This window comes from Natator depressus, chromosome 4, assembly GCF_965152275.1.
Source record: "Natator depressus isolate rNatDep1 chromosome 4, rNatDep2.hap1, whole genome shotgun sequence".
Taxonomy (NCBI): Eukaryota; Metazoa; Chordata; order Testudines; family Cheloniidae; genus Natator; species Natator depressus.
This window is the reverse complement of record NC_134237.1, coordinates 97,284,384-97,300,343: the sequence shown is the minus strand read 5'-3', so window position 1 is coordinate 97,300,343 and position 15,960 is coordinate 97,284,384. Positions and strand designations below refer to the sequence as shown.

Genomic DNA, 15,960 nt, shown 5'->3' with positions numbered 1-15,960 from the left:
GTTATGCACCCACCTTATAGTAACTCCATCGAGGTAGTATTTCCCTAGTTTGTTTATGAGAAGGTCATGTGAGACCGTATCAAAAGCCTCACTAAAGTGAAGAAATATCACATCTGCCACTTCCCCCATATCCTCAAGGCTTGTTACCCTGTCAAAGACATCTGTTAGGTTGGTTTGACACAATTTGTTCTTGGCAAATTCATGCTGATGGTTACTTATCACCTTATTATCTTCTAGGTGTTTCCAGATTGATTGCTCAGTTATTTGCTCCATTGTCTTTCCAGGTACTGAAGTTAAGATGACTGGTCTGTAATTCCCCAGGTTGTCGTTATTTCTCTGTTTATAGATTGGCACTATATTTGCCCTTTTTCCAGTCCTCTGGAATCTCTCCCATCTTTCATGACTTTTCGAAAATAATTGCTAATGGCTCAGATATCTGCTCGATCAGCTCCTTGAGTATTCTAGAATATATTTCATCAGGCCCTGGTGACTTGAAGACATCAAACTTGTCTAACTAATTTTTACCTTGTTCTTTCCCTATTTTAACCTCTGATCCTACCTCATTTACACTGGCATTCACTATGTTAGATGTCCAGTTGCTACTAAATTTCTTTGGTGAAAACTGAAACACAAATGTAATTTAGCACTTCTGCCCTTTCCACATTTTCTGTTGTAGTTTTTCCTCCCTCACTGAGTAATGGGCCTACCCTTGATCTTGTTCTTTCTCTTGCTTCTAATGTATCTGTATAATGTTTTTTGTTACCGTTTATGTCTCTAGCTAGTTTAATCTCATTTTTTGCCTTGGCCTTTCTAATTTTGTCCCTGTTTATTTGTTTATATTCATGCTTTGTAATTTGACCTAGTTTCCACTTTTTGTAGGCTTTTTTTCAGTTTCAGATCATTGAAGATTTCCTGGTTAAGAGAGGGTTGTCTCTCGCCATACTTCCGGTCTTTCCTACGCAATGGGATAGATTGAGCTTGTGCCCGTAATGTCTCTTTAAAAAACTGACAACTCTGTTGAACTGTTTTCCCCCTTAGACTTGCTTCCCATGGGCTCTTACCTGCCACTCCCCGAGTTTGCTAAAGTCGTCCTTCTTGAATTCCATTATCTTTATTGTGCTGTTTTCCCTCCTACCATTCCTTAGAATCATGAACTCTACCATTTCATGATCGCTTTCACCTAAGCAGCCTTCCACTTTCAAATTCTCAACCAGTTCCTCCCTATTTGTCAAAATCAAATCTAGAACAACCTCTCCCCTAGTAGTTTTCTCCACCTTCTGAAATAAAAAATTGCCTCCAGTACATTCCAAGAACTTGTTGGATAATCTGTGCCGTGCCATATTATTTTTCCCAACAAATGTCTGGGTCGTTAAAGTCCCCCAATACCAGCACTTCCTGTGCTTTGGATGATTTTGTTAGTTGTTTAAAAAAAGCCTCATCCACGTCGTCTTCTTGATAACATGGACTTCTACATGACATCACCCTTGTTTTTTACCCCTTTTGTCCTTATCCAGAGACTTTCAACAAGTCTATCTCCTATTTCCAGCTCAACCTCAGTCCAAGTGTATACATTTTTAATATATAAGGCAACACGACCTCCCTTTTTTCCCTGGCTGTTCTTTCTGAGCAAGCTGTACCCTTCTGTACCAATATTCCAGTCATGCATATTATCCCATCAGGTCTCTGTGGTGCTAACTATGTCATAGTTGTGTTTATTAACTAGCATTTCAAGTTCTTCCTGCTTATACCTCATACTACTTACTTTAGCGTACAGACGTGCAAGACACTGATTTGATTTCCACCCATGTTTTCTCTCATCTCTTCCTTGTCACTGCTATAACAGCCCATGCTCCCCCCAGATTTTTATAGAAACATGTTAGCTGCTGGTCAAAACCTCAGTGACTTTTCATTTCCTATTGGCTTAGAAACCACATATTAAAGGTCCAGAGACTGTTAGCCTGGCAGAGTACAGGATATGGGCTACAGTCTCTGGGACATATGGAGCGTGGGGAGGGGGAAGACTGAGCTTTCAATACTTTCTGGTAAGTAAAGTTTTTGTTTTTTCTTTCTTTTGATACTCCTTATGGATGTGCAAATGTACATTCTGTAGTATCTCTATCTACCTTACTGAGTTGGGGTGTTTGTGACTGTGCTAAATATATTAATAAACTGAGTGGATTTACCTCAGCTCCTAGAGTTTTCACTAAGGTTTTCTCCATTGTAGCAACCCAAATCAGGAGTTATGGGGTCCTCGTATTCCCATATCTCAATGACTGGCTTCGGCAAAACGGTCCAGACATGAAGCCCAGGTTTTAACGTCCATGTTGCTTATCCCCCTTTGTTCTCCCTTGGTCAATATCAATGCCAAAAATCAACCTTAAATCTCATGTAATACCTAGACTTTATAGGGGCCACTATCAACTCAGTCTCTGCATAAGCCTACCTACCATAGGACAGGTTCCAGACCCTGAAAGAACTCATAACTCGTGTAGTCAACAGTCCTTCAGTCACAGCCAGGACTTTCCTATCCTTCCTGGGACACATGGCCTCATGCATATAAATCTCCATCTTCACTGCCTCCGGATGTGGCTCTAGTTGGTTTACTCACCCAACCATCATGCTGTGGACCTCGTGCTCACAGGCCTCCCCCCCACACAAACGCGTGGTAATCTCGTCCCTCCACTGGTAGAGGGAACACGTAGGGGTTCCCTTCCCACCCTCGCTCCCCACACAAGACAGTTATCACTAACATATCCCTCCTAGGCTGGGGAGCGCACATGGGTGAACACATGACACAGGAAACATGGACTCTTTGGGTGTCCAGAATGCACATCAACATTCTGGAACTCTGAGCTGTAAGGACGGCATGTCAGGCCTTTCTCCTGCTCATCCGTTCCCATCAGATTCTCATAATGTTGGACAACACTACGACTCTTTGCAACGAACAGGGACACGAAGTTGATGACTCTGTGCTCCGAAGCAGTCACCCTTTGGAACTGGTGCATCACCCACCAGATCATCTTATCTGCAGCCTATCTCCCAAGGGCACACAACATGATTGCAGACTTGCTCAGTACACAGTTCATGATTGACCATGATTGGGAACTTCATGACACCATGGTATAGGACATCTTCAACAAGTGGGGAACTCTGACCAGAGACCTTTTCGCATCCCCAGTGAATAGAAAATGCAGCACATATTGCTCCAGAGGAGGTCCGAGGCACCACTCTCAGAGCAATGCTCTCATCCTCTCCTGGTCAGACCAACTCAATTACGCCTTCCCTCCTCTCTAACTCCTACCATGAGTACTACACAAGATCAGACAAGTCAGAGCAACAGTCATCCTGATCATCCCCTCCTGGCCCAGACAGTTTTGGTTTCCCAACCTCCTTTGTATGTCTACCTGTCCCCCAATTCCCATCCCTGCTTTCCCCGATCTCCTGACGCAGCACAACAGCGACATCAACCATCCCAATCCACATGCATTTCACCTCAGAGCAGGGTATTTGGATGGGCATATTCTGTGGAAGGGGTGTGTTCATAAGACATGCAAAACATCCTCTCCAGCAGCAGGAAGGAATCCCCTAGGAGTTGTTACTGAGCCAAGCAGAAATGCTTCTCCTCCGGGGCAGAGTACAAGGGACTTTCCCCAGAAGGAGTGGGGATTCCCCACCTCCGGGACTACCTACTGTCTTTGAAGGCATCAGGGCTTGGCCTCAGCTCTGTTAAGGTCCACCTAGCAGCAATTAGCATCTTTCAGCCCCATGTGGAGGAACATTCTGTCTTTACTCACCATTGCCTGCTAGGTTTTGGAAAGGCCTCATCAGAATCTTCCCACCTGTACAACCCATCACTCCCCAGTGGGACCTCAACCTGGTTTTATCCATACTAACAAAACCGCCCTTTCAACTGCTGGCATCATGTTCTATGTCCCTCTCCATGAAGATCGCCTTCCTCATTGCTGTCACTTCAGCAAGAAGGGTCAGTGAACTTGGGGCCATGATGGCAAACCCTCCTTTCATGATTTTCTATAAAGATAAAGTCTCCTTACACCTGCATCCCAAATTTTTGCCAATGGTCATTTCCCAGTTTCACGAAAATCAATCCATTCACTTACCTGTTTTCTTCCTGAAACCACACGACTGTGAAGAGGAACTGCAACTCCACTACCTCCATGTCCGTGGGGCCTTGGCCTTCTACCTACAGAGGCCATGACCAATCAGGAAAACCCCCAGGTTGATTGTTGCAATAGCTGAAACTGTTAAGAGGCAGGCCATCTCTACACAGCTAATCTCCAAGTGGATTTTGGGGTGCATTACACTATATCAATTATCTGGCCTCCCACTATCCTCAGGGGTGTAGGCCATTCTGTGAGAGCCCAGGTTTCAACCATGGCCTCCTCCACAATGTACTGCTTTGGGATATATGTAGAGCAGCCACATGGAATTCAGTACACATCTTTGCTGCACATTACGTCTTGGTGAATGTCTCAGTAACGGATGCCTCCTCCGGGCATGGCTATCCTCCACTTATCTCTTTCATCTGCATCTTCGCATCCTCCTTCAACTTAGGTACCACTTGTTAATCACCCTCAATGGAATACAATAGGGCCCATCTCTCTAAGAAGGAGAGGAGGAGTTTGCTGACCTATAACTGGAGGTTCTTAGAAATGCATGGCCCCTATCTGTATTCCGCTTCCTGCCCTCCTTCCCCTCTGCTGCAGATCTGCTGGATTTGCAGTGGAGAAGGAACTGGAGTTGCAGTCTGCCTGCCCCGCCTTTTATCTCTTCAGATGAAACCATGAGGCAAGTCAGGGTGGATGTGCGGACCGATGGACACTACTTTCTAATTCTCCACTCCAGACCCATGGTGTGCATGTGATCCCTATTTGTATTCCACTGAGGGCTTACACATATCTCGAAGAGCCTCTGGTTACAGGTACCTCCTCTTTTCTGTCTTACTATCTATCCCTTTCCTAATGGTTCCTAACGATCGGTTAGCTTTTTTGACTGCCACTGTGTGGACATTTTCAGAGAACTATCGACTATGACACCAAGATCTCTTTCTTGAGTGGTAACAGCTAATTTAGACCCCATCATTTTGTGTGTAGAATTGAGTGTTTTTTCCAATGTGCACTACTTCGCACTTATCAACATTGAATTTCATATGCCATTTTCCAGTCACCCGGATTAATGAGATCCCTTTTTAACTCTTCACAATCAGCTTTGGACTTAACTATGTTGAGAAATTTTGTATTGTCTGCAAATTGTGCCACGTCACTGTTTACCCACTTTTCCAGATCATTTATGAATATGTTGAACAGCACAGGTCCCCATACAGTTCTTTCAGGTACCCCACTATTTACCCCATTCCACTGTGAAAATAGACCATTCCTACATTTTGTTTCCTGTATCTAACCGGTTACTGATTCATGAGAGGACCTTACCTCTTATCCCATGACCGATTATTTTGCTTGAGAGCCTTTAGGAGCTTAAGAGCTTAAGGTTTGGGACCTAGATAAAGGCTTTCTGAAAGTCCAAGTATACTATATCTACTGGAGCACCCTTGTCAGCATGCTTGTTGATACCCTCAAAGAATTCTAATAGATTGGTGAGGCATGGTTTTCCTTTACAAAAGCTATGATGACTCTTCTGCAAAATATTGTGTTAATCTATGTATCTGATAATTCTATTCTTTACTATAGTTTCAACCAATTTGCCTGGTATTGAAGTTAGGCTTACCAGCCTGTAATTGCTAGGAGCCTTTTTTAAAAATTGGCATTGCATTAGCTATCCTCCAGGCATCTGTTACAGAGGCTGATTTAAATGGTAGGTTACATACCATAGTTAGTAGTTCTGCAATTTCATATTTTTGAGTTCCTTCATAACTTTTGGGTGAATAGTGGCTGATCCTAGTGACTAATTACTGTTTAATTTATCAGTTTGTTCCAAAACTTCCTCTATTGACATTTCAGTCTGGGACAGTTCCTCCTCAGGTGTGGGAATCTCCCCCACATTCTCTGCAGTGAAGACTTGTCATTTTGCTTTTTGTCTTTCTTGAGTGCTCCTTTGGCACCTCTGTCATCCACTGATTGTTTGGCAGGCTTCCTGCTTCTGATGTACTTTAAAAAAAAAATTGCTCTTACTTTTTGTGTCTTTTGCTAGTTGCTCTTCAAATTCTTTTTTGGTATATACTTTTACACTTGGTACATACAGTAAATGATGAATGCCAAACAGGAGACCTTGAATTAGTCAGATTGGTCCAGGTGTAGTGCTGCTGCTATGCCAAAGGATAAAAGAACAAAGCTGTTGGGATTTTCAAAATAAGATTCCTTCACTCTTACGTTTCTTAACTGTTCACAACTGCAACTGGTTGCTAAACATGTCATAATGAAGGAGCATTTTAAATAACATTTTTTTTTCTGATCTCCTAATACAGGGTCCAAGGTTATTTTGGCAGGTGGCACCAAAGTTCCCTTTTCCCACAAACCATTGCTTTTGTATAATGGAGAATTAACCTGTCAGACTCAGAGTGGGAAAACAAACAATATCTATCTTAGTACTCATAGTTTCCTTGGCATTTTGAAAGACACCGGGTTTAATGAGCTGAAACAAATACTTACTCAGACTTTAATGCTGAAAAGGTAGGTCTGCTTTTTAATTATATGACTTAATCATTTCCTTCTGTGATTGAAGCACACAGTACTGCATACATTGGTGTTCTAAAAATCTCTTGCTGAATATTGATAAAGTTATATTGAACCATCGTTCCGTGCTTAGTCTGTCTGGGTAGCCAAGTAACAAATGACATGATGCTTTTTCTTACTGTAAAGTAAGAGCTACAGTAATTTATTCAAGACCTATTCTGGGCTGCATGGTAGTTTCTGCCCCAATACTGGCTGAAAATGCATGCCACCCACTCCCTCCATTCTAAGGGAGCAAAAAACCGTACAATGGGAGGGTGTAGTGCAAAGTGAGAAGTAAGCTAGGGAAATAAAGTATTTTTCTGAAGGAGAAAGGTGGGGCAATTTGGTATAAACTGCAGGCTGGTGTTTTCATGTGGCCCTGTTTTTTCCTGTCACAGGGCTCCTAGCAATTTCCCCCAAACCTAGAAATTAGTCAGTCCCCAGTTTCCCTCTGCTTTGAGGTTAACTAGTTTTTGAGGTTTAAAAGAAAATGTTCTAATAAAATACACATTGAATGCAACTGTTCGTTTTAGTTTTGTTTTTCACCGTGCATAGGTTTTCTGAAGCATGGGAGGTATGCAAACTTCTGAATGATCAGTCTGGTTGGAATGAGCTGGCCAGAGCTTGCCTACATCACATGGAATTGGAGTTTGCAGTACGTGTTTATCGGACGATTGGAAATGTTGGGATGGTGATGTCACTAGAGCAAATAAAGGTAACATTTAAAAATAACTACCAAACATTTTTGTAAAAATATGAAAGATTAAGATTGCTGGAATTCTGGTGTTGTGTGTTTATATTGAAGAATTATTTTAGTGGTGTCAGTATTTTAGCAGGAGAGGAAGAGTATGTATTGAGGAGAAACCAGAGCCATCTCTAGGCAGCTTGCATATTCCAGAATGTGTTAGGTGCTTACTGGAATCCCTCCTGAATTAGTTGATTTGCATTCAGCACTGTAGTACTATGTGTAGATATACTGTGGTATGTAACCTCTCATTTAAATCTGCTTGTGTACCAGATGACTGGAGGATAGCTAATGTGACGCCAATTTTTTTAAAAGGCTCCAGGGGTGATCCTGGCAATTACAGCCTGATAAGCCTAACTCTTGGGGAGGAGTCAACATGGTTTTTGTAAAGAGAAATCATGCCTCACCAGTGTACTAGAATTCTTTTGAGGGGGTCAGCAAGCATGTGGACAAAGGTGATTCAGGGGATATAGTGTACTTAGATTTTTCAGAAAGCCTTTGACAAGGTCCCTCACCAAAGGCTCTTAAGCAAAGTAAGCTGTCGTGAGATAAGAGGGAAGATGCTCTCATGGATCAGTACCTGGTTAAAAGATGGAAAACAAAGGATAGGAATAAATGGTCAGTTTTCATACTGGAGAGAGGTAAATAGTGGTGTCCCCCACAGGGGTCTGTACTGGGACCCGTACGATTCAACATATTCATAAATGATCTGGAAAAGGGCGTAAACAATGAGGTGGCAAAATTTGCAGATGATACAAAACTATTCAAGGTAGTTAAGTCCAAAGCAGACTGCAAAGAGTTACAAAGGGATCTCGCAAAACTGGGTGACTTGGCAACAAAATGGCAGATGAAATTCAATGTTGATAAACGCAGAGTAATGCACATTAGAAAACATAATCCCTCCCAACTACACACATAAAATGATGGGGTCTAAATTATCGGTTACCACTCACGAAAGAGATCTTGGTGTCATTGTGGATAGTTTTCTGAAAACATCTGTTCAATGTGCAGCAGAAGTCAAAAAAGATAACAGACTGTTAGGAATCATTAGGAAAGGATTAGATAAGAAGATAGAAAATATCATATTGACTCTATATAAATCTATGGTACACCCACATCTTGAATAGCATGTGCAGATCTGGTCACCCCATCTCAAAAAAGATATATTGGAATTGGATAAAGTTCAGAAAAGGGCAACAAAAATGATTAGGGGGATGGAACAGCTTCCATATGAGAAAAGATTAATAAGACTGGGACTTTTTTGTTTAGAAAAGAGACGACTAAGGGGGGGATATGATTGAGGTCTATAAAATCATGACTGGTGTGGAGAAAGTAAATAAGGAAGTGTTATCTACTCCTTCTCATAACACAAGAACTAGGGGGTCACCAAATGAAATTAATAGGCAGCAGGCTTAAAACAAACAAAAAGAAGTATTTCTTCACACAACACACAGTCAGCCTGTGGAACTCTTTGCCAGAGGATGTTGTGAAGGCCAAGACTATAACAGGGTTCGAAAAAGAACTAGACAAGTTCATGGACCATAGGTCCATCAATGGTTATTAGTCAGAATGGGCAGAATGGTGTCCCTAACCTTTGTTTGCCGGAAGCTGGGAATGGGCAACAGGGGAAGGATCACTTGATGATTACCTGTTCTGTTCATTCCCTCTGAAGCCCCTGGCATTGGCCACTGTCGGAAGACAGATTATTGGGATAGATGGATCACTGGTCTGACTCACTATGGCATTTCTTATGTTTTTGTGTAATTTTTAAAAATGTGTTATTTACTCCTCATAACACAAGATCTATGGGTCACCCTCTGGGTTCTGACAGTTCCTGAGAAAGGAGAACACGGTATTGTATTTCTAGAAATAAACAGAAGACAGGACAACGCCGATTTTGAAACTTTGATATGGTTGAAATGGCACTACTTGCAAAGCACCTGTGAGTTACAGATTTTGGAAGTGTTAGAAATTACCAAATTCTTTTGGCCTTTGTCTCTAACATAGACAATTCCCAACACTGTTTGAATACTAAAATTTCTATTACGTTTTTGTTTTGTTTTTTTTTTAAGGTGAGCTACAGGAGCTTTTAAAGATTTTGTGAGCCCACCGAGAAATTTTGCAGTTGCTTCTGCTTTCTCCTCATATTTCACAGTCTTAAGGCTATGTTCTGATCTCATTTGGAGTAACTACTGAAATAAGTGTAGTCTCTCTGGATTGACAATGGTGTAACTAAAATCAGAATTTGGCAACTGGATTGTGTATGTGTTGTCATGAAGATTGCTCCTGGTTGTCATATTTGTTGTTAATTTGTCCACCTCACGGTTCAGAGCCCTTATAAAGGCTTTAGTTCAAAACTTTACCTTATAATTCTTCTGTTTGGTTTTCTTAATATAACATATATAACATTAGTGTCATCATTTCATTTTTTGTCCATGAAGTCACAAAAAAATATTTCCATATTGTTGGAGACCCCAGGGCATGGCCACTAGTTAAGTCGAGGGGATGGAAGGCCATAAGGGTTGAGGAAGTCTTCCTGCTGAAGGCCTAAGGGCTTCTTCTTAACCCCCCTTAATAGAATTCAGGCCTGGCTGGTTTGAGTAAGTTCTTTTGCTTTTAAAACAATGTTGCAGCCGCAGATAATGCCTTATAGTGTAAGGTTTGCTGACGCCAAGTTAAAAATAATAGGAGATAGTTACAAGGCCAGGCAGGATGTGCTGGTTGTTTAAGTTGCTAGGAATGCTTGTTAGAGGTTGCAGGAAATAAACATTGTTGTAACCCATATAAGGAAGGCAGAGTATTTGTGCAAAGTTTTAATTGGCTGATGTGTAGTGCAGTAGCATTAAGGAATATAAAAGTGTGTGTAATGACCTGCTCTGGTGTGCAGGATTTGAGATTCTATTCTCCCTGTACCTTGTTTGCAGCTGCAAATAAACTTTTCTGCTTCTCCACCCCGTTGTGATTATTGAGTGAAACACACCGGGTAACGAACCCCTGCTGTTGCTCTTGGCACTGGGTGCCGGCAACAATATGTTCTGTTTACTACTTTTCACTGCTTTGTTGATGTTTTGCTTTTGCACATTCTGTATGTAAATGGTATATAGTGATTTTGATTACTAGATTTCTAAATGTACAAGTAATATTTATAGTGTGTGTAATGTTTGGGAGTTCGTATTACCTTTAGAAACTAAACTTTTGCATTTCTAGTTTTTTTTGTGTTCAAGTAGGTAACCTTAATATGTTGCATTAATGTGGGTTTTTTATCCAAAATTAATAAAACAATATATGTATACATAGTAATATATATTTGAAGAAAACAAAGCAGAAAATTGGAGCATTTTTATGTTATTTCATTTTCCTCATTCCTTTCTCTCTTCTTTTTTCCATTCAGTTTCTATACTGTTCAAATATATATACTATAGTTACAACAATGTGTCTACTCATACAGTATAGATTTTACAGAGACAATCAAGACATTCAGAATGAAGCATTTTTTATAGTTTTTATTGAGAAATGTTCATAATTGTTACATTGTAACTAAGATCAATCATTTGCAATAGTGCATCTTAAAAATGCATATTAAAATAGGAAATGTTAGACTGTTCTATTGCAAATTGCTGATATTTACTCCTGGGGGAATTCTGCACCACTGCGCAATGCAGAATTTCCTTTCCCCTACAGAAATGGGCTGCAGTGCTGCTAGACCCAGCAGAGCCCAGCTCACACATAAGACACTGCTGGGGGGAGGAGGCAGGAGCTAGAAGGTTCCTGGCAGCTGCAGTTCCCAGCATGCCCTGAGGCAAGGAGAGGGCGGCGCACAGAAAACTCCATGCAAGCCTGGGACTGATCATCAGGCTGTTTCTCCCTCTGGATCCCTGGCTCTCTGGGGGGGAAAGGGGTGGGTGTCAGGCCTTGGGGAATCACGGCTGGGCTCTGGGCAGGTGTGGGTATCTGGGCAGTGGGGGTACTGTGGCTGGGCTCTGAATGGGAGACGGTGCGGGTATCTGGCCCATGGGGCCCCCGCAGCTGGGCTCTGGGGGAGAGAGGATTCAGATGTATTGGCTGTGGGGGCAGCCATGGCTTCGCTCTGGCAGGGGAAGGGTTGTGGGTGTCTGGCCCCCTGGCTGGGCTCTGCGTTCGGGGGGCGGGGGCGGCGGGAAGGGGGCAGAGACACACAGGATCTGGGTTGTCATAGGTGTTTCTTTAACTCTCTACTCCTCGGGAAAATTTTGTGTGTTTGTATTGTTACAGACATACTTGCTGACAGGTATTTTGAAATAGATTCCCCAAATAACTGAAATTAGTGCAATGAAGTAGTGTTATTTTCACACATAAAATTTGCAGAATTTTAAAATATTGTGTGCAGAATTTTTAATTTTTTGGTGCAGAATGCCTCCAGGAGGAATATGATATTGGACAGTTTTAATGGTAAGGGCATTCAAACATTTTCTCATTTAAAAACCATTGAAAAACTGTGTCAATTTGAATGCCTCGGCTGTTTTTGTGAAATGCTAAAACCCTAAAAAAAATATTTCTGATTTGTGTATGTATTGTACGGGTATCCACTTCTGCAACTCTTACTTATGTGAGGAGTCCCATTAGCTTTATTGGAACTGTTCAAATGAGGGCTTTAAAACTGGGCCCTTACATTTTGCTGACTGCCGTGTATTACATGTACGTTGAGGAGTGTCCCATTTCTTGTGTAATGAGAGAGGTTTTAACAAATTGTGTCACTGTGCATATCATACAGTAAAAGTGTGTGCCATATTTTTTCTGGGTGAAGAGTGACACATGCACAGACATGACCTGGTAGTTGGATCTGTAGAATCTTTTAAAAATTAGTAATAGATGACAAGGGTCATCATCTGGACAGTTGTAGCACTCAGTATTTTTATTTTATTTTACAGGGAATAGAAGACCACAACCTTTTAGCCGGACATCTTGCCATGTTTACTAATGACTTTAATCTGGCTCAGGATTTATATCTGGCATCCACCTGTCCTGTTGCTGCACTTGAGGTACCCAGTTAAGTTGCCTAAAACTTTGTCAGATGTTAATTGTTTTTCTTGCCAACCTAATATACACTACTACCTGATTATTTTACATGGTGATAATTCTGCTCAGTTTTGTAGTATTTCTAAACATTTTGAGCCATAATGATATGGGTCTGTCAACTGCTTAAGATAAGTATGTATTATGCCTCTTATTACAGTAACACCTTCTTGTTATCATCTGTCTCAAACTTTCTGTTGAATCCAGTCAAGATTCTAACATTGGTAATTGTATTTTTAATACTAGAAAATAGTATAATATTCTTACATCAGAAGATTGTTTCCCCCCTTCTCCTTCCCCCCCCCCCCCCCAAAATAAAAAAGCTGACTTCAAATAATTTCTTTTGGTAATAGATGAGAAGAGATTTGCAGCATTGGGACAGCGCACTACAGCTGGCTAAGCGTTTGGCCCCAGACCAGATCCCGTTCATATCAAAGGAGTATGCCATGCAGCTTGAATTCACGTATGTTTTCCTGTAAAGATGTAGTATTGTAATATTTAACTAGTACTTCTACTAAGTAGAAAAATACTAGTGATGTCCTGAAAGCATTTCCACAAAGATCTTGATTTGTTTGAGCCACTTCAGCTCATTACAGTGCTATACAGAATCCCTGAGAGGTCCTGCAGCTGCTGTACTAGGGAAATTGGGAGTATCCACAGAAAACTACTCTGGAGACATGGTTCACAAAAGTGGCTGCTCATGATTGATTTAAGTGATTTAAGAAAAAATGAAGCGCACACCAATGGGTAAACTTCCCAACGCAAACAAAATAGACAGTTAACCAGAGGCTTAGTTGCAGACCAGTGTCAGCTTGGAGTAACTTTCTCCTACCTGCCACTTTTTATCTCCACTGTTGAGAGTGGAAGACAGCCTGGTACTTAAATGCCCATTCCTCTCCTTCCTAGGTCACCCTGTGTCATCCCATTTCCTGCATATTTGTGAAAGAGGAGAGCCAGACTTCCAGGTCAGCAGTCCATGGTAGAGAGAAGGAATCTACCCTACTCTCCTTGTCTTTTAAACCTAACTATATAGCTGCCCCTACCAGATTGATATCCTGTTCCCTTTGGCTGCCAAATCAAGGTAGGGGATCATGGCTGCTTCAAGTATGTACCCGTGAGCAGCCACTGAGCAGGCTTAGTCTGGTAAAGTAAGTGAGATTTATGGGAAAACAGTGGCTGAGAGAGCGCTTCCCACGGTACCAGGTTTCTACGCTACCAAAGAGATCATATGAAGGAGCTCCTTAGAAGTTAAATTCAGCCTCATCACCAGTGACATTTGAGCTTTAGAAGGCTCACTTCCTAGGACCACAGAAGATTTTGGCACGACAGCCATAAACCCCTGACATAGGCCTTATTTCTAAGCAAATGTGCACTGAAATCACTAAATCAATTTTAATTCACACCTTATGTTGTTTTGGAACAAGTCTGGGAACCCTCTTATTTTGGAATAAAAATGTCCTATTTCTGTTTTGTTTAAGTCGGTAAATAAATCATTCAGTCAACATTAGTGGTATCAAAATAGGACACTTCTTTCTTAAATCAGCCTCCGTTGCTTGTTGAGCTCAAGGTGTAAAGGCCTAGAAGTGATCTAGGAAAGAGGCTTCTCCATGAGACAGGTGTGCATACTCACTCCTTATTCTTCTTGGAACATAGAATCATAGAATATCAGGGTTGGAAGGGACCTCAGAAGGTCATCTAGTCCAACCCCCTGCTCAAAGCAGGACCAATCCCCAACTAAATTATCCCAGCCAGGGCGTTGTCAAGCCTGACCTTAAAAACCTCAAAGGAAGGAGATTCTACCACCTCCCTAGGTAACGCATTCCAGTGCTTCACCACCCTCCTACTGAAAAAGATTTTCCTAATATCCAAACATGAAGGGACATGACACACGTGCTTAATTCCACCCTTCTTGTCTGAGCCACAGAGTCCTAGTGAGCCATAATTAAAAGGTTCAAGGCCCATAGAGTCAAAGTGAAAACTAAATATGTTGTGGCACAAACTACATAACACTTACTAACTAACTATAACACAATTTAAGTCTAGAAATTAAGGGAGTTTTGGATCAAAATCCCCCAAATCACCCTGTATACTGAGAGAAGATTCCTGCAGGTGGCTACAGAAAGGAGGGAACTGAGGCATTTTTGACCATATGGCACTTTTGTAACCTTAGCTCTGAATGTTGGGAGCCATGAAAAGGTGCTCATGCAGCCCCAACACGTGCTGCTTTCCAGAAGGTTCCCAAAGGAGATGCAGCAGCACTAGGGGTGCAAATCACACAAAATGGGAATATGCAGTGGCCACCTCAAAAAAGAATTGCAGCTTACATTAAATGCTCCAAAAATGTGATCACAGAATTAACTGTGTTTTAATAGGAGTTGATTAGGAGATCCATTCTATTTATTTGTTAGCTATGTATGCAGGCTTCATATCTCTGCAACTTGTTCCTATTAATAAACATTTTTACACATATATTATTATTTTCTTTTAGGGGTGATTATGTGAATGCTTTGGCGCACTATGAGAAGGGAATCACAAGGGACAATAAGGTAACGCTCTTCAATGATGGCGGCATACAAGTAATTATAATATATATTGTACACTGAATCCTTCTGTTACAGTTTATTTAAATACAGGATTTTGTATTCTTCTGTAAACGATATGTTTCAGAATAGCAGCCGTGTTAGTCTGTATTCGCAAAAAGAAAAGGAGTACTTGTGGCACCTTAGAGATTCTTTTTGTAAATGATTTGACACACTTCCTTTTCAAAGAACAATATTGATATATTGGTCTTTCCTGTAATTTTATACACAGAGAAAAATGGCTTACTTTATGTAAAACAGTACTGCATTAAGATTGTAGTACTGGGAAATTATTTTTACCATTTGAACAATTTCACAATAATTATGTAAATATTAAAGGGGACAGTGCCAAAATAATAATATATTTTTATATGATACTTATATAGATTTCTGCTCCTTTAGTGTAGTCAATCGTTCAGTAAAGAAGAATAAAATGAATAGTCAGATTTTTCAAAACAAGCGAAATAGCAATGCTTTCATGTATATTTTAAAACCAAATGTGTGAATTCGGGGCTAGTACTTTGAGATAAGTCCAATTAGAAGCAAGTCATTTCCCCATCTGTCTTTTTCTGTACATATGTTTTGGTGTGTTGTTCTGTTTCTTTGTCTCTTTTTGAAGCTTACCTTTGTCTTGTATGCCTGGCCTAGTTAGTTATTTCAAAAAATAGAATGTAGTGTGAAACACTAGATGAAACTTCACAAGAATGTCACCTAAATATGGCCAGCAATGAAAACATAGGCTTTTCCACAATTAATGGCACCATTATTTAATCATAAATAGTGACTGTTGCCTTTTAAGGCTTTGGTTTAAATTTTCTAGACAAGAACAGCTTTACCTGAGGTCAGGTCGTTTCTGGTTGATGCATTTCACTGTTGTTGAAATAATTGCAATGGCTTC

At 40.9% G+C, this 15,960-nt stretch overlaps 1 protein-coding gene across 1 annotated transcript in view; it reads left to right on the top strand.

The window, feature by feature from the left end:
• Positions 1-15,960, top strand: part of WDR19 (WD repeat domain 19) — a 105,767-nt gene that overhangs the window by 57,245 nt on the left and 32,562 nt on the right. The window contains 5 exon segments of the mRNA XM_074951530.1: positions 6,440-6,644; positions 7,242-7,401; positions 12,339-12,449; positions 12,837-12,946; positions 14,972-15,029. Coding sequence (XP_074807631.1) covers positions 6,440-6,644; positions 7,242-7,401; positions 12,339-12,449; positions 12,837-12,946; positions 14,972-15,029 — 644 coding nt within the window.